The sequence below is a fragment of the Mastomys coucha genome, unplaced genomic scaffold (assembly GCF_008632895.1).
Source record: "Mastomys coucha isolate ucsf_1 unplaced genomic scaffold, UCSF_Mcou_1 pScaffold9, whole genome shotgun sequence".
Classification (NCBI taxonomy): Eukaryota; Metazoa; Chordata; class Mammalia; order Rodentia; family Muridae; genus Mastomys; species Mastomys coucha.
In genome coordinates this window covers 4,154,841-4,175,911 of record NW_022196915.1, presented here as the reverse complement: position 1 = coordinate 4,175,911, position 21,071 = coordinate 4,154,841, and the positions used below count along the sequence as shown (strand labels likewise).

The window sequence follows — 21,071 nt, the reverse complement described above, 5'->3', positions numbered from 1 at the left end:
TCAAATGATAGCCCATGAGCAGCCTTATCACTGATTCTACACAGTTTGAAGACGGCTTTTACTAGATGCAGGTTTCCTTAACGATTGAGTGCAATAAAGTGTGCGATTACTTTATAAATCTTAACACAGCTGGAGTTTCAGGTGGACGACTAGGTTTAGCTTGGTAGTGAGAATGCTGACTCTCTTGGCTACTGGATATGCCATGAGCTTTCTTTATATCATGTGTGTGGTAACTGAAGCCACTGTTGCCATGGGAAGCAATGACAATTTGAATGAGGTAATTTAAAGTGGACCATGGAAATCCGAGTGCTGTTGTCTGCTCAGTACACAAGATCTTTTATGTGCGGACCTTGTACTTGGGTGGCGGGGGTCTGTTCCCTCCAGGGTAAACACAAACAGGTAAGAAACCAAGTCCTAATTTAAAGGTGGAATATTTTAAAAAATAAATTTCAGAGCCGGGCAGTGGTGGTGCACACCTTTAATCCCAGCACTTGGGAGGCAGAGGTAAGTGGATTTCTGAGTTCGAGGCCAGCCTGGTCTACAGAGTGAGTTCCAGGACAGCCAGGGCTACACAGAGAAACCCTGTCTCGAAAAAACAAAACAAAACAAAACAAAAATAAATAAATAAATAAATAAAGGTACAGTGTCACACAAGGAACAATTTAGTGACATTGTTGTGTGATTATTCTAAAAATATTATTTGAATAGCATCATATTGGAGTAATAAGAAAGTAGGGTGCTTTGTAGAACTTTTTTTCAATTTCTAAGACTCAGACATTAAAAAGTCTAAAAATCTAATTAGAAATTAAATATCTAATTTAAGAATTCCAAATCCTGTTAAAATCATTGGTCAAGGTTTATTTCCAGTGATTTTACCATCCCAAGCCCGGTCATAATTACCTGTCACGAACCCCAATCGCATACATTAAAAAACAAAAAAGTCCACATCCTTTTCAATAACAAGTGGAAGTGGGGTATCTAGTATAAAACTGCACATGCCTGGTGTCCTGAACAGAAACCTAGTCTGGGTTTTTTCTCACAGGCGTGATCTCTGCTCCAAGCACGTAATTGCCAGAGGGAGGAACAAGTGTCAGTCCAAAGGAAAACCCTGTTAAGGGATTTTTTCTTTTTTGTTTTTTTTTCCTTTCTTTTTAAACCGATCACTTTTGGGGAGGAGTTAAAGTCCTCGCCAGGAGAGTACCATCTTTTCCCCCCACACCGGCCACCTCACCCCCAAGCCCTTTCCCAAAGCCCTCCTGGGAAGAACTTCCCCTGGTCACCCCGGGTTCCACCCGGCCCAGTGGCCCCCAATCCCGCCCGGCTGCCTCGGCTCCGCCCGGCGCCGAGTACCCAGGCCACGCCGGGGTCGCTCGGGGCTCCGGGGCCGCGGCCCCCAGGTGCGGCGGGGGAGGGGCGCGGGGCGGGGCGGAGAGGAGGAGTGGCGCGGAGCGTGTGCGGCCGGGGAAGCCATTGCCTGGTTAATAGTTGCTGTTGCTGCACTTCCGCTTCTCTCCCAGCGAGAGCGAGACACGAGTGGCCAGGCCCAGCCGCAGCCGCAGCAGCAGCCGCGGCGGCGGCACGGAGCAGCCAGACACAAAGAGAGGTGCGGGGGTCCCCAGGGCGGGCGGGCGAGCGGGCTGCGGGGCCTGGGGCCGCGGGGCCGGGGACCGGGCGGCACCGCCGGGCCGCGGGCGGCAGGGCCGGGCGGCGGGGATGGGGCGGCGGGCCGGGGCGGCGGGGCCCGCGTGAACTGTCAGCGCGGCCCGGTCCCCGCGGGGACCCGCCCGCCCGGGGCGCATTGTGCGCGCCGGCCTGCGAGCGCAGCCCCCGCGTGGCCGGGCCTGGCCGGGAGCCGTGTCCCCGCGGCCCACGCGGCCCACGCTCGGCTTCCTCACCCACTCTCGCTGCTCGGCTCGTCCCGACCTCGCCAAACTCGAGCGGACGCCGGGAGGCCTCGGGGACCCCGGCGGCGGCTCGCGGACCTCCCCGGGCCGCCCCCGCGCGATCGCGGCCCCCGTGTCTCTTCGGCCGGTGTGGCGGTGGGCCCCGAGCCCCGAGCCTCTGCAGGGCAGCGGGGGCGGCCCGGCCCGCGCCCTCCTGACAGCGGAGTTCCCTCTTTGCAGCGCCTGCATGGTCTGTGTTTCTGTTTTGTTTCCTCCCCCTGCAGGGGCCGTTCGCGGGGTGGGGTGGGGGGTTCGCTATGTCGGATGACGATTCGAGGGCCAGCACCAGCTCCTCCTCATCTTCGTCCTCCAACCAGCAGACCGAGAAAGAAGGCAGCACCCCCAAGAAGAAGGAGAGTAAAGTCAGCATGAGCAAAAACTCGAAGCTCCTCTCCACCAGCGCCAAGAGGTATATCCCACTCCTTTCTCCACAGGCATCCTAGCTTCCCGGTCGGTCGCCTCGTGCTGCATGTCAGGGAGGGAGGCTTCAACGACGTTCTCAGGCAGGAAAATGGGGCATGGGAGTCCCACCTGTTTTCTCTACTGCTCGCTGCTTCTGGTTTTGTTAATGCCCTTGTCCATATGCAGGAGTTGTGGTTGGCCTCGTCCGTTTCTTGTTGAAGTTTCAAGAATCCTCGTTACTTTTATGAGTGACTCTCAATGTGATTTCAGAGTCTTCATCCTTGTAATCAGGAATCTCCGACTTCCCGGAGGCTGTCATCGTACATACTTAATTATTAAGAGTACCTTCCTGAGCTACTCTGTCAGAACGAGTTCTGACCATCTTTCTTCCTCTTCACCTGTTGCAGGGATGGTGTTTTCTTCTCCATACATTACTTAAGGAATAACTAATTCCCACTGAGTGGTTAAAAGAAATTTATATCATGTTTTCTGGCAGAATGTGAAGAACCTTTGCCTGTTTGGAGAGTTGAGGGAGATTGAACGAATCAGTGAATGACTGTAAAATTATTTCAGTTATTTTGCAAGATTTTTTTTTCTTTTCTGTTGGATACTTGTCAGGAAGACTTGTTTTATTAGACAAGGTCTCTTGTGGCCCACGCTGGCCTTGAACTCAGCACTTCCGTCACAGATTGCTGGGGTTACAGAAGTGAGCCACTTACTACACCCAGTGATAATCTCTTGTGTAAAAAGACAGGTGGATATTTTACCTCTGTCAACCTTAAGTCACGTTCTCTGATCCCTGTGATCCTTAAAATAATCTCTAGCAGATACCTGAGAACCCCCGCCCCCATCTTTTCATAGCTCCTCTTTTTGTTGAGATAGTTGGCCATAGTAAAGAACAGAAACTGTGGGCTGGTGGGGAAGGGCATTTTTTAAAGAATTTAAAATGAAATGGAAGGTCTAGATGGCTTTGAATCTCTCTACTGAGTAGTCTGCCTGGAACTCAGAGATTGTCAGTTTGTTCTGTTGTTTTTCCTGGCCTGAAATTCAGAAACTTGGTATGCTATCTTAGTGACCTAACTGGACTGATAAAGAGTGACTTCAGCTCATTTTAAATGATTAGTGTTCAGGTCTCGAGAGAGGTGTTGATGCTTTGGTAAAACATGGTTTGATTATATCTCAGCCTCTCCAGGGTCTTTGATGAACCCCTGTGAATCTCTCTGAGCTTCGATTCTACCCTTCCTGCTCAGGAAGGCCTTTCTCGATCAATCCCAGTCTTCTTAAGCTCTCCATTCTGCTTTTGACCTGTCCTGCGCCAATGTAAGACATTAGCTGCCATGCCAGTGGGGCTTTATATTGTGCTAGAAATAAGAAGAAAATGGACAGGTCGAGAAAGTAGTTTGCCTTTTGTCAGTGTAGTACAAATAGACTTTCCTGTAAATACAGCTTGTCTTGTATGCTAAGGAAATTAGAATCTTAGTTCTGGGCATAGCAGTACAGGCCTTTTATCAGTTCAGCCCTTGGAAACAGAAACATGCAGATAGATGTCCTGGGAGTTCAAAGTGAGTACCATGAGAGTCTGTCTCATAAACAGATGCCAAGCCCCCCCCCCCAAAAATGTAAAATGAACTATTTGGTGGTTTAGATGGTAGTGTAGTGGCCTAACAGGCATGAAGTACCATCAGGTATGGTAGGTAGCACAGGCCTGTAATCCCAGGGTTTGTGCCAGGTAGGATCAATTCAAAGTTTTTCTTTCTAAAGGTCTTCGGAGGTTTGGAAGAGGCCAACTATATTGCACTTTTATATCTCTGCTGCTTTTAGCTGGACCTTTTTCTCCAGTAAAAGGGAAAACAAACTGAGTGGTGACTGGAGAAGTTCCTACCCTCAGAAAACCTTTGGGAGTTTTCTCATAGCCTGGCCTATGAGAGACTACTCAGAAACAGCTGGCAAAGAAACATTACAAGTAGAAATGGCAGCTAGGAGACAGTAAGTGATGGTTTTACCTGAAGCCAACATGCTGTAGATTCCTTGTTGAAATAGCGGCTGTTTGTGTTAAAGGAAAGCTAAGGTTACCATCAAAAGGCACAAAGGGACAAGGGTATCTAGGAAAGTATGAAAGGGAAATTAGGGTGGGGTTGGAATATGCTGGGAAGGGCGTGTGAACCAATATGGGCAGACTAAGGGGATTCTTTCACTGTGGAGCGTGGGCTCTGCTCTGGTAGAGGAGAGCATGGGTGAGGACTGTGCTGAGCTAGACTCGCTTCTTGAAGGAAATGCTGCAAATGGTGGTGTTTGAGATTCAGTTAGTAAAACTGCCTGGTATTAGACTTTAGAAACTTATAATTTTATTTTGTGTGTATTCATGTGGTATGTGTGGATTCAGGCATGTCAGGGTACATGTGGAGGTTAGAGGCCAAATTCCTGGAGACAGTTCTCGAGGCACATGGCTTCGTGGTATTGAACTGGGGTCATCTTTAGCTGTGACATCTTTAGGCATCTTTAGCTGTGGACTATCACCAGCCTTCTTAGAAGCTTAACTGTCTAAGCATTAAAGGAGCAATTTGTCCCTTTTACAGCTCATGGTGACACATTTGCTCTCTGACAGATCTGAAAATTATCAATTCCAACACATACAAGAATCCGGAAACTAGTCCTCCAGACTAACATCCAGTTGGGAATGAAATACCAGATGCAAACGTATAGGGACTGAAGTGCTTTCTGGAAGTGGTTGAATTTAGCAGGACACTGATAATGTCAGAAGAGACTGGATATTCTAAACTGGACCACATTTGTTGGGACAGGAAGTACTACTCTTCAATAGGAAAGTTTGAAGAACTTCCCCAGGCACCACTTAATTTTTTTTTCCTTTTAATGTGCAAGAAGTACCAGCTAAAAATGTCATTGCGTTATAGCAGGCTTCTTCTTACCCTCTGAAAACCTTTGGAAAGGAAAAAACATCCATTGTCGTTCAGATTGCCGATATTTTACTAGCTGCCTTGGTGGATTTTTAAGTTGTAACAACAGCCCGTTAGGATAAGTTATACAAATAGCCTCCCTTTAGGAGAGGCAGCTTAAGGCCCCAAAGTTTGTCGTTTTAACTGGTGCCCTCAGCGCCCGGGTTAGCCGAGGAGAAGACAAAGGCCAGGGCCGGGTGTGAACTGTCAGTGGCTTCGGCCTAAGGGTGGGGGATGGGCTCTTTGTGAGGTGAGGAGGTGCGGAGATGCCGGTGCGGGCCTGTGGGCCCGGGCTGCCCGAGCAAGCTCGTCCTCGGCCCGGGCGGCCGGGAAGTCGGGGTGGGAACAGGCCAGTGCTCGCGGCGGGTGCAGGTGGCCGTGCACCTGCGCGGGGCCGCCGGGGGGCCTGCTGCCCTAAGCTCCACTCAGCACTTCCTGGGCTGCTCGACCCTTGACGGTGGCGGTCACTAGGGCCCGAGCGGCCATATTGGCTTTGCCGGCAGGCCACTGCGCCAGGGTGCGGGCAGGGTCCGGGTCTGAGCTGTACTGACCTGCTGAGGGCGCTAATGTGTGGGTCCCGGCCTGCGCGGGGCGCTGGTGTGCGGGGTCCTGGCCTGACGGGAGTTGGAGGCGTACCTGACAGGTTCTGTGGTCTGCTGGGAGACTCAGAACTATGGGTCTGATCTGGGAGGTGGGGCTGGTGTGTGGAGTCACTGTTTGTTTAGTACAAAAGGCCCAGTACTTCAGAGTTCTGGTCCTGGGATGGGGCAGGGGGACCAGACCTTGGGGAATCCCAGGGGAGACTCACCTCAGGATAATGACTTTCGTATTTATGCACGGGTGAGATACTGGAAAAGATGGGGAAGCAGCAATTGAGAAAATTTTAAACTGTTTAATGGAAAAGGGCCAACTGCCCTTGTGTGCTTGGCAGTATTGGAAGCCCTGTGCTGTCAACCGTGGGAGAGATTTCAAGCTGCGCCCTGCACTGGGAAGTCTCCCCAACCTGGGACCTCTGGGTATCCTCTACTAACTCAGTGGTGTAAGGTGGGCTACTGACCTGATTCTGGAAGGGCCTCCAACTAACTTTGTTTCCTCATCTCCCAGGATTCAGAAGGAGCTGGCAGACATCACTTTAGACCCTCCGCCGAACTGCAGGTAAACTGCCTATGGATGTTTTAAAATTCTTCTAACTTCTGTCTTGGGTTTTCTAATACAGAAATTTGCTTTTCTTCTATGGTCTGTGCATGGTTTGGTGCTAACATCAAATAAAATGTTTATGTATCTGTGGGTGTGACATGCAACAGGCTAAGGTATGTTGAGAAGTGATGGATTTTCATGGGGTGGGCACTTGTATACATGAAACAAAATTGAAGTTAAGTAAAGGAGCTTGTGTTTTTTTATTGTAGCTATAGGTGATGTCAGCCTTTACACATGCAGCTTTGGGGCATGTTGTGTTAATATTACTTGCTGGAATAACCTTAGATGCTGGAGCATGCAGTGGGAACAAGCTGGTCTTCAGATCTATGCCATCATACTGTTTTGACTTTGTAAAGAAATTCTGGAAGTAACCTGTGGCTTTAGTAGAATAATTTTGCTTTAAATTATAAATTTAAACTCTTAAAAGGTGGTGTTCTTTGTTGATATTGCTAACCCAGTGTGAAGACAGTTTGAAGCCTGCCTTCATAGGATGTCTTCGCTACTTGGCTTTATTTAAAATCACCAGTTTTGCATTTCTGCATCAAGATGGCAAGAAGTCATGATGATTTGTCTAAACTGATATTTGAATCATGTAGTTCTAAAAAAATCTTAGAACCAGGATCTTGAATGGAAGATGAGGTTTCATTGGTGCTTTAAGTTTATAGGTAGGAGTTACTGGCAGATATTAGTGGATATACACAGCAAGTATGTGCAAACCTTCAAGGTGGAAGCTAAGTGCTTTTAGCACTCGTGTTATAGTCCGTATGTGACTGTATGATGTGTGCATGTTGGGGTTAAAGGGCAACTTCGTGGAGTTGGTCGGTCTCTCCTACCTATATGGGTTCTCGGGATAAACTCAGACTGCCAGGCTTGAGCTGCAAGCATCTCAGGAGCCATCTGGTCCACCCTAGTCCTTCCATTTTGTACAGATTTGTTCATGGTGCTGATCAGATTTGTGGTACTCTTTGAAATTTTGTTGTGATTTGTAAGAAAGTTATTTTGGGTATTAGGTACTTTTTTTGAGACAGTGTTTCAGACTGCCTTCAAACAATGTCTAACTGAGGGTAACCTTGAGTTTTTCATTCTCCTGTCTTTACCTTGTCCCTAGCACTGGCATTGCAGGTGTGGGGTGCCATGCTGACTTTATGCCAGGCTAAACTCAGGGCCTCGTGCGTGCACTCTACCAACTGAGCTACATCCCCAGAAAGATACTGGAAACCAGATTCTCTAACGGAGCCCCTAATTGTTCTCAGAACTTCTTGTGTGGCTGATCATTTTTCAGTGGTTGAGAAGTAGAGAAATATTAAGACACGAAAGCCCAACGCTTCCTTTGGTTGTTTGTGTAGAATCATGAACATTCCCTACGGTAGGTCTGTGCTTTGGCTGCCACTGCTATTGGTGTCGGCTCCCTTGTGTGCGTCTCTTGTGAGTTCAAACAGCTCTAGCTGATCAAATTATAAATTGTAGCTTCAAACGAGTATCAGTTATTCAAACATACAGTGGCTTTCTTGTGGGTAAGTGCTATCAGATTTAAAACTGTAAACAATTTGAAGATTTTCATGAGATAGTCGTTTTTTAGAAGAAGGAAAAGTACACTTGAGTCCATGTTGTAGCAGGGTTCATTTGTGAGAGGTTTTTGTTTCTGAAACACGAAGGGTTTCTTATCTTGTAAATTCTCCTAATGACACCTTCAAGCTGAAATCTTTGAGCATTACCTATCACTGGGGATGATGTCCTATTCATGGTGGGATGGCACATCTTATTACTCTGAAATTTTTGGGAAGAGTGTGATCTCAAGAGCATATTAGATATCTTAGTTTTTTCAAAAGTATATATATTAAGCTGCCCTTTATACATAGCAGCTGCTTTAACTTACAGAGATGTTCCCCACTGGATCGTTTAAATCAGTAGTTCTCAACTTTCCTAATGCTGTGACCTTTTAATACAGCTCCTCATATTGCGGCAACCCCCAACCATAAAATCATTTCTGTTGTTACTTCATAACTGTAATTTTGCTACTGTTATGAATCTTAATATGAATATCTGGTATGCGACCCCTGTGACAGGGGATCAGGACCCACAAGTTGAGAATCACTGTTTTAAGTGGTAATGAATTTTGAGTTTCTGCTTTTTTTTTTTTTTTCCTTTTGGTTTTTCAAGACAGGGTTTCTCTGTGTAGCCCTGGCTGTCCTGGAACTCACTCTGTAGACCAGGTTGGCCTGGAACTCAGAAATCTGCCTGCCTCTGCCTCCCAAGTGCTGGGATTAAAGGCGTGCGCCACCACTGCCCAGCAGTGAGTTTCTGCTTTTGATTGCCTTCGTAGTGTTACTACCTTGTGTCATGCTGTGGTTTCTGTCCTCGGCTCTTGTCTGAGTTTGACTTTATATTTTGTGCTGCTACCTGTATAGAAGTTAAAACCAGTCTTTAAAAAAACATTTATTCATGTTATATATGTGTGAGGATGCACATGTGCCACGGTGTGTATAAGGATGTCAGAGGACAACTTGCAGAAAATGGGTCTTAGGGACCCAACTCAGGCTATCAGACTTGGGGGTCAAGTGCCTACCTGTTGAGCTACCCTACCAGACCTTCTATAAGACTTAACTATTTAATATTTTGATGGCCTTAGTTGTTGGAGACAAAATAAATAACGTAGCTTGGATGCTTTTTGAAGTCAGCTTCCAATTAGGATGTGTGAATTAAATGATATATAAAATGATACATTAAATTTTTTTTCTGGTGTTACCCTCAGCATAAGTGCTCATACTTAGTAGTGAGATTGTAGTTTCATCAATTATAAATTACATTGAATAAGCTGAATAATTGGTTTTTACTTAATGAAAGGTTTTCACCCTTTCTAGGACTTCTTTCTGTCAGTATCAGTGTGTAGATTTAAACTTAGACGCCTTACTTTGTTAAGCACAGCAGTGACACAGTATCCCCCCAGTGGGCAGCAGCTTAGTGTACAGGAGCGCTCCTCTCCAGAGAGGCTTGCTGCTTATACTAACTGTGTCTGTACTTGACAAAACAGTTTGCATTCCAAGTTACTGATCTTCAAACCTTGTGTGAGTTGCAGTTGCTAAATATGTTGCATGAGAAAAGGTAATAATTGTAGTTAGATCTTTTTTATATAAATTATATATACACATGTGTTTCTGATATGGGTTTGTGTTAGTGTCCATGGAAGTCAAAAGAAGGCATTGATTCCCTGGAGTTATAGGTGGTTCTGAGCTGCCCATCATGGATTCTGGAAATGGAATTTGGGTCCCCTAACATATCAGCAAGATTCTTAACTACTGAGCCATCATTGGCCCCTAGAGACTTTTAAAAATATAAATTGATTTATATTGCCATGTAAATTAAATCCTTACTTTCAAACATGAAGCTGTTTAGTGGTGTGTGTGAATCAATCTCTCTCTCTCTGTGTCTCTCTCTCTCTCTCTCTTTCTCTCTCTCTGGAGTTTATCATGTATTTGGTTATGCTTTTTATCTGTCATTGGCTCTTTTAGGAGGAAAATATTATTTTGATTCCTGTAACAATTCCATAAAGCTTGCTCTGTTTAAGATAGAAGACTCATGCCCTCTAGAAGCTCATGGACTCTGAGCCATCAGGATCACTGTGTAGCTGTTATCTGTAGCCCAGCTCATGCTTTGCTAAATTGACTCGCTGTAGTTGGATGACTAACGTGAGTGTTTTGGACAGTGAGGTTACTCATCATAAGTGGCATATTTTGCCCAAGTCTTTTCTACCCTAGTTTTGATAGGAATGTCTGTATTATAAGTAAGCCTCTAGTACAAATGGAAATCTAAAATTCAGGATTTTAATTAGTGTTATTTCTGATAAAGTATTTTTGAGAAGTCACTAAGCCTTTTAAGCAGGGGAAAGGGTAGTAAAAATGAATTCTTTTCTTTATGTAATGTTATTATATTTGACAAGTGTTTTTATTTTATTTAATTGAATATGTAAAATTGAGTCAGTACCTTCCCCACCAAGAGTTGTATTACATAATCAGATAAAGTTTTTTTTTCTTTTAAAGATTCTTTGAGGTGAAACAATATCATTAACAAAAGAGTTTGAGGACAGCAAGGGATACACAGAGAGACCCTGTCTTGAAAAACCAAAAAACAACCAAACAGAACCCAGAAAAACAAGCAGTACATCTGTCTCATAATTCTCAGCCTCATTACCCTCTCTGCTAAAAGGGCCCATTGCTTAGCTTGCCTACCTTTCAGGTGTGGATGCCCAACTTTGTTTTGAGACAGCCTCATAGAGCTCAGGCTGATCTTGAACATGCTGTTTAGTGGAGGATGACTTAGAACTCCTAGTCTTCCTGCTTCTACCTTCAAATGTTGAAATTACTGCTTCATGCTAGCACACCCTTTTTTTGAGACACGTTCTTGCCTCCTGGTAAGGAGTTATTAATCACCCAAGTTTCTGTATTGAATGGTGAGCATATTGGAGCTGGATAGAGTCAGTAGTTATACAATATAGTAAATGTTATAATGTCACTGATTTGTACACGTAGGATGTTAAAATGCTGAATTATATGTAGTGGGTGTGTGTATGTAAAACCACAGTAGGACTGGAGAGATGATTCAGGTTGGGAGGCCTTGCTGCTCCTTAGGGGTCTGAGGTGAGAGGATTCAAAACCACCTACAATTCCAGCTCCAAGGGATCCAATACTTTCTTGTGGCCTTCACGGGTACCCACACTCACCTACATAGAAACATACACATAAATAAAATAAATTAAAACACAATAAAAACAATATTGTTGTTAAATGTTGTTTTTTTTTTTTAATTTTTATAGCTCAAAAGGTGATACTAGTTTTAGGTAAAGGTGCCTATATTCTCTATCAAAACCTTATGTGCTTGTTGTATTTGAAAAGAAACTACTTTCAAGTGGTTCATAATCTATTAAAGGTGCTAAGAAAGTATTGAAGTAATCACTGCCAGTGCCTTGCTGTAGGGGCTGAAGAATGAGAGATGGCTTTGCCCTCACTGTGCTGCACCACTTAGTCATCTGGGAAGATTTCAAGAGATGGGAATCAGGTTGAAGAGTGAGGTGTAGACTCACTGGAGGAACCTGCCAGCAAACGTGGTAGAGGGCAGATAAAGAGAGCTGTCACGTGGTAGGTGAGCCTTTGGCTGCAGAATACAAAACAAGTGGGTGTAACAAGAGTAAAATTTGAGATTCTCTGTCAAGCCAAGGGCTTTGAATTTCATTTTATAGACATTAGAGAATCTTGGAAACTTTTGAGGGGGAAATGAAATGTTTATGAAACAATATGACAGAGACAAGGACGACTTGAGGCTGAGTAGGAAGCAGTAGACTTGGAATTGGTGCAGTAGTGTGGGTAGAGGCCAGAGGTCTTGGGAAACAGGCAGTGGCAGCCAGAACAACCAGGAAACTTGCCTGCTAAAGGGAACAGGCTCTGGATTTGAGTAACTTAGAAGCTAGGACAGAAAAAAAGGCTTAGAGAGGCAAGTTCTCTCTCCAAAGTTGGTCTGTGGATCATGTACAGTATCTAGTATGTTGCTGCCACAGAATAGACCATGATATTAGTTTGATTGTATATTTGAGTTTATTATTAATTGGTTATTGAACTCTCAGCTCTGCCTGCTTTTAGGGTAAGATTAGGCAAATTAAGTAGATTAAAATTCTCCAAGAGGCCAAGGCAATGACTTATATCTTTGATTCTGACCCTGCATGTTTCCCCCAACTTTTCAGCTTGAAAGATTTCAGAGCTACAAAAGACATTGGGAGACTAGTATAATACACTTCAACTGTTTATGGAAACTTTACATTTGTATAGTTCTTAGTTTCATTGATGATGTGATGAACACCATGACCGACACCAACTTAGGGTAGAAAGTCTTTTATTATAGTCTATTACACATCAGAGCAGGAACTTAAGTAGAAACTCTTAAGGCAGGTCAGCCTGCTGGTCCATACTGCATTACTTCTAACCAAGGAAATACAACAGAAGAAGCCATAGAGGAGTTCTGCTTGCTGGCTTATGCAGGCTAATGTTTAGTTAGCTTCGTTAGACAGCCCAAGACTGCCTGGCTAGGGAGTGCTGCCACCTCCAATGGGCTAAGCCTTCCTTGACACAATCAACAAGATAATTCCCTACAGACATATCAGTCTGATCTAGGTAGTTTCTCACTTGAGAGTCCCAGATGATTCTAAGTTGTCAGCCTCACAGTCACAGCTAACCAGGACACATGGTTTCTTACTTTACTTATAGAATGTGAATGAAAGCTGCTTCCATTAAGTAGCTAAGTATGCTCGAGTCAAAGGTGCCAAGACTGATGGTGACTTTCCACATGAGTTTGGAAAGTTTTTGATGGTGAAGTGTATGAGACTCTCTGGGAAGAAGGGGGTTAGCAAGTATGTTCTAAAAGCTGGTCACATACCATAGTAACAGCACAGGGAAGACTGAGGCAGGAGGATCATGCGTTTGAGGCAATCCTGGGCTACATAGCAAGTTCCAAATAGAACTATGTTCTGAGGAATATCTGCAATGAAGGACAGGTAGAGAAAGAATATCTGGAAAAAGAGGAAGCCAAGAAAGCAGGAAGGACTGTCATGGCTCTGGGAGACAGGAAGAAACTTAAATGACTTTTGAGTGTGGTTTTGTTTTGTTTTAATAGACCAAGAGGGGAAAGCAAACAGAGAAGGATGGAGGATGAGAAGATGGAACATTAAAAAAAGAGGGTGGTAGAATGTGGAATTGAGGCTGTAAGTAGAGAGCAGGTGTTTTGAAAAGCTGACCATATGAAGTTTTGGTGGTGGGACAGCTCTCAGTGTATGAGGAGCACTCTAGCACTAAGAACAATAACATCTGCCTTCTGCCTGCTCTTTCCTTTGAAACTTTAAGCTCCTTGAGAACAGGGACTGTTCTGTCTCAGCATCCCTATGGTGCCTGAGAAATGGTTGATCATCACTGATAATTCAACTCATAAACACAGAACGACCAGTGTAGACCTGATGGTTATCAGAACATCTTATTACATTCTTTAGGAAACTGAAAAGAAGAGTTGGGGAAATTGTTTCACAGCTGTCTGTGGCCCCAAGCTTTGTTGGCAGTTTGGGCCCTTCCAGAATCACAGAGGGGCTAGCAGTTTTATAAGGTTGTCTACAAGGGAGCATGGTATAGGGATGCTAAATAAACTGGGCTTCCAGTTTCCTAAAGGTGTTCCAAACAGTTGGTGTTAGAGGTGACATCTCATGCACTCTTGTCACCAGTAAAGTGAAATAGGGCTTACATAGGAAACTGTTCTTACTCATCCTTATATTCAGCCATGCCCTGAGTGACACAAAGTAAGGGCCTGGTACCTGGTGTAGCTTGTCCTTCTCACCCCTGGGCATCTCCTCCTCTTGGAGACTGGAAGTTCATCAAACCTCTGCTTGAGAGGCTAATTAATGCAGGAACTGCTTTATTCAAACCATTCTTAAGTTTAACATATGCATATGACTGAATAGCTTTCCAGAATCCATATTATATGGGGAAGGCTGGGGCAGTTGGAGAAACTGTTTCCTCTGCTTGTCAGAGAATGTGCAAACTTGACATAGAAAAATGGGGCTGATGTCGTCTAGCTCTTGCATAGTGTTCAGAAGCAGCTTGACCACAAGTATCACATCAGACTCCTCCGGCTGACCTATGTCAGTGCTGTTTCATGTAATGATGTTGTAGTCTCAGTAGAGCTCTTAGCATTGATATAATGATCACTAATATAGTCAGGATGGAAAGTTTATGTGAGGTATATCTCTAGTAAATCTTACAGAAAAAGACTTGAACTTGATATATCACACCTCTATGTAAGCACTTGGAGTCTGAGGCAGGAGGATTGCCTTGAGTTTGGGCATAGCCTGTGCTACAGAGTCTCACTCTGTCTCAAAACAAAACAAAAAACAAACAAACAAACAAAAAACCTAGAAAAATAGTTTGGGATAATCTTATATTTAGCAGAAAAAAAATTGTACGGAGTGGCAGCAGTAAACTGTGCTGATAAGCCAGAGCTTGTGTCTGCTGTGGAACTTGGACTTTAGTAGGTGTCTTTTGCTAAGTGTTTATTGCTGTGATAAAGACCATGCAGCTTGGGGTCATACTCCATTACTGAGAGAAGTCAGTCAGGATCTGAACCAGACCGTGGAGGGCTGCTTCTATTTATCTGGCTTGCTTCTCATGGTTTGCTCAGATTGCTTCTTTGCACAGCCTAGAACCCCTACTCAGGGATGCACCATCCATGCTGAGCTGGATCTTCACACATCAATCATTAATCAAGAAAATGCTCGACAGGCTTGCCCACAGGCCAGTCTGACAGGAGCAGTTTCTTTATTGGGTTCCCACATCCCAGATGACTCTTGTATCAGGTTGACATAAATCTAGCCAGCACAGTGGGCAATACAGACAAGCAAGTAAAGGGGTTTGTGCACTTTGTGATGTGATGGCTGGTAGGAAAGAAATCATGGAGTTACAGTGATAGGTGTATGGTGGTGGTAGGGGGTGTGCTTACAGAAGACTTCTAAATACACTTAAGGAAAGTACTCAGAGATGAGAAGAAAGGAAGAAGCTAGAAGAGGTCCTGTGAGGAGGCAGGAGACTCAGGTCCAGTAAAGAGTTGGGGCTCTTGGTGTTGAAACTACAAGTGACACCTCAACCTCAGCAGAGGGCTGAAGGTGATAAAAACCCAGCATAGGGCCAGGCTGTGTGTGCTGGGAGATCAGGCTGGAAATGACTGCTCAGGCAAAGTAGGTGTGAAATTGTTTCCCATCAGGTGTCCAAACTAAGGTGTCTAGATATAGAGGATTGGAGCTCAGGAATATTTTGAAGATGTTTGGAAGAACTCACTGAATTAAGTCTTGTGAATAGGGAAAGCCTGAGACTCAGAGAGAAAGGGATGGAGAGCCCTCTGTGTGGAGCTTGAGCATCTTGCTCATACTTAGATGTTCATACTTTCTTAGTGTAATGAAGAGGAGAGGGAGCATCAGAAAGTGGTGACCTGTGCGTCCTCTGAATGGTCATTAACCTAACTCAATGCCTGGTGGGCACAGGGAAGTCAGTCAGCAATTACTGCACAGCACAACCCCGGTGTGATGCTGACCACATTTCACAGATCCACTTTACATAACACAGCAAAAGGGGGTGATACTCAGTTTTAAAAAGATATTTCTGTTATTCTCAGTTAAAAGATTTTGTTGTATTTATCCAGAAAAATGATTAGTTATTTTATTTCCCCTCTTTATGCAAAATTACTTAATTCCTAGAATTCTTTCTTTTTTTTTTTTTAAGATTTATTTTTACTTATGTGTGGGTGAGAGAGAATAAGAACGAATGATATGTAGGCCACATGTATGCAGTACTTACCCAGAATGTTCAGAAGGGAGTATTGAACCCCCTGAAGCTCAAGTATATACTCCTAACCACTGGAATGACCTTCTAGCCCCGGGATCTTTATTTTATTCCTGTCTGGCCTGGAGCTTGCTATGTAGTCCAAGCTAGCCTGAAACTTAAAGATAGTCACCTGTCTCTGTTTCCTGAGCAGTAGGATTAAAGGTGTGTACCATCACGCCTGGCTCCCAGGATTCTAAAACAAACCTGGTAAGCATCCTCTTTCTCTTGTGCCAACCATACCAACTTTAGATTATGCATGTTCTCTTGGTCTTGCTTAATTTCGTTAATTTGGGGTAGCGCTTAATTAATTTCATTAATTTGGGAATTTTGGAAACAGGAGTTGGTCATGGAAGCCTTAGATGCTGCCTGAGGCAAGCAGATGGAAAGGTGGACCACAGGTATCTTGTGTGCAGAGGGATTTTACTGCAGAGTCATTTAAATTTCTCCCATTACTACAACCTTGCCTTCTCTGTGGGAATACACTTCACTTTTAAAACATAATTTACTGGAATTGGTGTTATAAAAGTTTATTTTTTGGCAGAGTTTACTAGAGAACATTTATCCTCATAGAAGAAGATCATTCAATTGGTTTACATAAAAGACCCTCAAAGAAAACATTTGTTTTATTACAAGCACCCGAGAGGCTTTCTAAAACAAGAGTGATAGCATTCCTCTAACCTAAGTAAATATCTCAAAATAAATGTAGCTTCCTGCTTATAGTAACGTGTGCACAGCACCTGGCAGTGGGCTGCAGCTTCCCTTCTGCTGCATTGCCCTTTGTCCTAACTGCATAGCTCTTTTGAAGAGTATCCTTGGTCACATCACTTCATTCCTACAGGGACTGGTGTAGTATCTTGGGGTGTTCTCACATGCAGGGTAGGTGCCACAGAATATGAGGGCTCCCTAAATGCCAGTGAGGATACAGTTCTTGTTCCAACTGGAACCTGGGATTGGTGTCTATCTTCTCTGGATTCTGTGTCTTCAGTAAAACAGATTCTGCTTTTAGTCTTACCAGCTTATAAATGTGGAAGCATACTCTATACTGTGGCGTCTTCAAGTTAAAGCATGCCTGTGGGTGAAAAGTAAAGGTGTTCTGACCTTCAGCCCAGAGTTTTCAGGTGGGATTGGTGGCTCTCCCTCTCTTCATTGTCTCTCACTTTCCCTTTGAGCTGTGCAAGGAGTTATGGAGATGTGTTCTTTGCTGTGGAGGCTTAACACACAGGAAAGTACTGCTGACTTTATCCATGTGTCTCCCACTGACTGGTGCTGTCTTGTTTTTATTTCCCAGAGCCACTCTAAAACCTTTCTACACTTAGTGGCTTGTGTAACTGCCCACTGTCATTGCTTCCCAAAGGTATGTGCATCCAGCCTGGTAGAACCTCTGGAGCCCCTCCTCCAGTTCTGAATCTTGCAGTGCCCTTCAGGCTTCTGAAGGGACCCTAAGTCTGAGAATGGTATATTTGCTTACTGCCATTTTACCTAAAGAACATTAAAAAATAGTATCCTGTTACTCGATGAGCTGACCCTACTATATCTAGTAGCATTTTCTTTTGTGCTTGGAATCTTTGTCAACTTGTGCTTAATTTCTGTGTTTCTCGCTAGTCTGCTCCCTTCCTTCCTACTCCTTTAAGAAAATTGTGGCTAGCCAGTTGGATTTTCTCAGAAATTTCTTATGAACATATTCACTTAGCCAGAAAATTGTTACATATGAATTTTCATGAAGCGGATAAAACTTGATGTATCTGCCTATGATTATAAGCTCTGGAGTAGATTGCTTGCCTAGCATGTGTGAGGTCCTAAGTTTAATTCCCACCACCACCCCCAGAAACAAACAGACAAAATGCAGAAGCCAGGTAATGGTTTAGTGGCTAGAGTACTTGTCTAGAGTGCATAATGCCCTAGGTTTGATCCCCAACACCAAATAAAGTTGATAAATGGTACATGCCCTGTAATCTTACACCCCAGAAGTGGAGACAGGAGGATTTGAATCAAGGTCATCCTTGGCTACATTGAAAGTTCAAGCCAGCCTAGGATATTGGACTTGAAACCTCATAACAAAAACTTCTCTGTACCAGACCATATATATTAATTCTCAGGAACCTAACCATTAATAGCATTGTTTAGACCTCAATAAGAATGTCCCACAATGAAGCAGGGTTCTTATTTTTAAATGAATTTTTGAAATATATAACTTACCAAATACTTGCCATTGCATTGTGAGAGTTGTCTGTTAAACAGCAGCTTGCTGGTCATTCCAGTTAAGTTGTTACTGCTTTTGAAATTGTTTTGAGGCCTCACATGATTGTCAGTGACTCAACTGGAGTGGGCAGCAGTCTCCTTCCTACTGTCTCACCTGTAATTTGTCTGTTTCTCCGTGACCCAGTGTGAGAAGTATAAATTGTTGCAGTCCTGTTGCTACTTCCCTACAGGCTGCCCTGGGTCCCTTCCTCATGTGGCCCAGCTGAGGACAGTGACTTCTTGAAGTATATTACCATTCATTCTGATATTTACTGAGGGATTACTGTTATGCCACATATCTCAAGACAGTCCTGGAAAAGATGGTGTTCCAGTGACCAGGAGCATTCATTCGTACAGAGCAAGGGCAGTAAGAGAAACCTGTGTCTCCAATAAAAGTTTCTCCTTAATTTACTGTTGCCTCTTTATATGTAGAAGCACATTCTGTATTGTACAAAGTGACTTCAGGTTTACTGCACTAGGAGCATTGGCTAGTGCTACTATGGGGGAGATGGCATTGCATGATAAAAACCCAACCATGAAGAGGGCATTTTAGGCCAAATGGCAACAAGTAGAAAAGTGATAAGTGTGAGGACGGCATGGTGGAGAGATTTGTGGGCAGAGGCATGTCATTCTCTTAGTGCCATTATGAAGCCCATCCGTGGAGCGCTGCATAAAGGAGTGCCCAATAGACCTCAGTATCATTGACCCACATCTGAAGAAAGACACATACTTAATTATTTGCTTATTTATTTGAGATTTTGACTTATTATTATTATTACATTTGGGTTTTGTTTTCTGTTTTTTTTTAAGATAGTCTCAAAAAGTCAGGGTAGCCATGTATCAGGGTTTTATTGCTGTGAAGAGACACCTTGACCATGACCATGGCAACTCTTATAAAGGAAAACATTTCGTTGAGGCTGGCTTATAGTTTCAGAGGTGTAATCCATTATTGTCCCAGCAGGAACGTGGCAACATGCAGGCAGACATGGTGCTGGAGACGAACCTGAGTTCTACATCTTGATCTGAAGATAGCAAAGAGGGATGTACCTCACTGGGCCTAGCTTGAGCATAGGAGACATCAAAGCCCACCCCCACAGTGACGCACTCCAGCACAACCACATGTATTTCAACAAGGCCACACCTCCTAACAGTGCCACCCCCTATGAGTCAGGATTTCAAACACATGAGTCTATGGCGGCCATACCTATTCAAACCAACACACCCTACTTGCTATGTCTGTTTGTTCCCATCTCCTCAGTGCTGGTATTAAAGGTATGTGCCACCATGCCTGGCTTTTATTCAGAGGGAAGGGAGAGGAAGGAGAAGAGAAGAGAAGAGGTGGAGAAAAACAGAGAGAGGTTGTAGAAGTTGGTTTTTCACCTCTACCACATTTGTTCTTGAACTCAGGTTGTGCTCCAAATCCTAATTTATAAGAAGAGATTATGAGTTAGGCATGGTCCACTCAGAAGGTTGAGGCAGAAGGATCATCTTCCAGGCCTGGCATAACTATATAATTAGACCTGTCATGAAGCAAAACAAAACAGAAGAAAAGAAGTGTGGTTGGAGAGTGTGTAGTTACCATGTTGAGTGGCTCACAACCACCTGTAACTCCAGCGTCTCGGCGTGCCCACAAACGTACATACCATAAATACAGAAAAAGTAAAAAAATTTTAAAAGCAAAACCAATTCCTCAGGTAACAGATTGTGGAGATAGTCTGTAAAATTTTTTTAGTATTCATTCATTTATTTTATGTATGTATGTCTTATCTGCATACCAGAAAAAGGCATCCTATGGGGCCATAGTAATAGATGGTGTGAGCTGCCATGTGGGTACCAGGATTTGAACTTAGAGCCTGTGCAAGAGCAGCAGTGATCTTAATTTTGGAGCTATCTCTCTAGCCCTTCCTCAATCTCTTTATTTTTTTGAAACAGACTTTTACTTTGTAGTTCTGGCTGTCCTGAAATTCACTACCTAGACCAGGCTAGCTTCAAACTCAGAGAGCTTTGCTTCCAAAGTGCTGGGATTAAAGGCATGTACCACCACGCTTAAATATTTTTACTAATAGTTTTACTGACTTTTTTTCATGTAATAGTTCTGGTTTTGTGGTATCTAGAAACTTTAACAATAATTGAATACATTCTACCAAAACTTTGTGTCCCTACCTGTGACAAGAAATACAGTATTGCTTAGTGTCCTTAGCATAAGAGCTGGATGGAAGCAAACACCGTGTAAGGCGTGTGAGGCACTGCATCAACAGAGCTAGTGCTTGGGTCCTCCTTGCCTAAGGTCCTGTTTGTCCCTATCCTTAAAGTACAGCAGTGGGGGGAAAATCCCACAGTTGGCCTTCTACCTCTTCAGAGTAGATGCAGCTGAGACTGGCAGAATGGGCATGACCCATCTGGACCACGGACTCTAGGGACCAGGAGACCTTGGAAACCAGGGGACAGCTTGCCAGAATGCCCATTAATCTTAACATGTTACTTGTGACAAGAAAGGATTTCGCTGTACAGTGGGAAGCCTCAGTTCTAGAATGAGGGGGGTCGGGGGAGAGAGCGCGAGCACACACATGCGCACACACACATGCGCACACACACAGCATGAACAGCACTTTGGAATTACAGTAGGACAGCCTGGTTTATGTAGTGCTGGGGATCAGGCTCAGCCTCATTTATATACTAGTATATGCTCACAAAACCAAGTGAGCTCCATCCCCAGTCTCAGACCTACAGGAGGTTGATATCCATGTGAGAAGAGATGGTGGTGGAGGGGTGATAGATACAATCATTCTTACATGTGTATTTGTGATTTCAGGAACTAACTGTTCAGTTATGGGCTATAGAAAATGACAGCATGGCCGGATGGTGGTAGCGCATGCCTTTAATCCCAGCACTTGGGAGGCAGAGGCAGGCAGGTTTCTGAGTTTGAGGCCAGCCTG

At 44.1% G+C, this 21,071-nt stretch overlaps 1 protein-coding gene across 3 annotated transcripts in view; it reads left to right on the top strand.

Moving 5' to 3' along the window:
• The first annotated feature begins 1,341 nt into the window (after window positions 1-1,341).
• Window positions 1,342-21,071, top strand: part of Ube2e1 (ubiquitin conjugating enzyme E2 E1) — a 49,059-nt gene continuing 29,329 nt past the window's right edge. The window contains exons 1-3 of one of the 3 annotated variants that reach the window (XM_031361031.1): window positions 1,342-1,603; window positions 2,168-2,352; window positions 6,404-6,454. In XM_031361031.1, coding sequence (XP_031216891.1) covers window positions 2,201-2,352; window positions 6,404-6,454 — 203 coding nt within the window. In that variant the 5' untranslated portion in view covers window positions 1,342-1,603; window positions 2,168-2,200. Of the gene's footprint in view, window positions 1,604-2,167; window positions 2,353-5,563; window positions 5,649-5,833; window positions 5,943-6,403; window positions 6,455-21,071 lie in introns of those variants that run through there. The other 2 variants (XM_031361033.1, XM_031361034.1) reach the window with 2 other exon arrangements.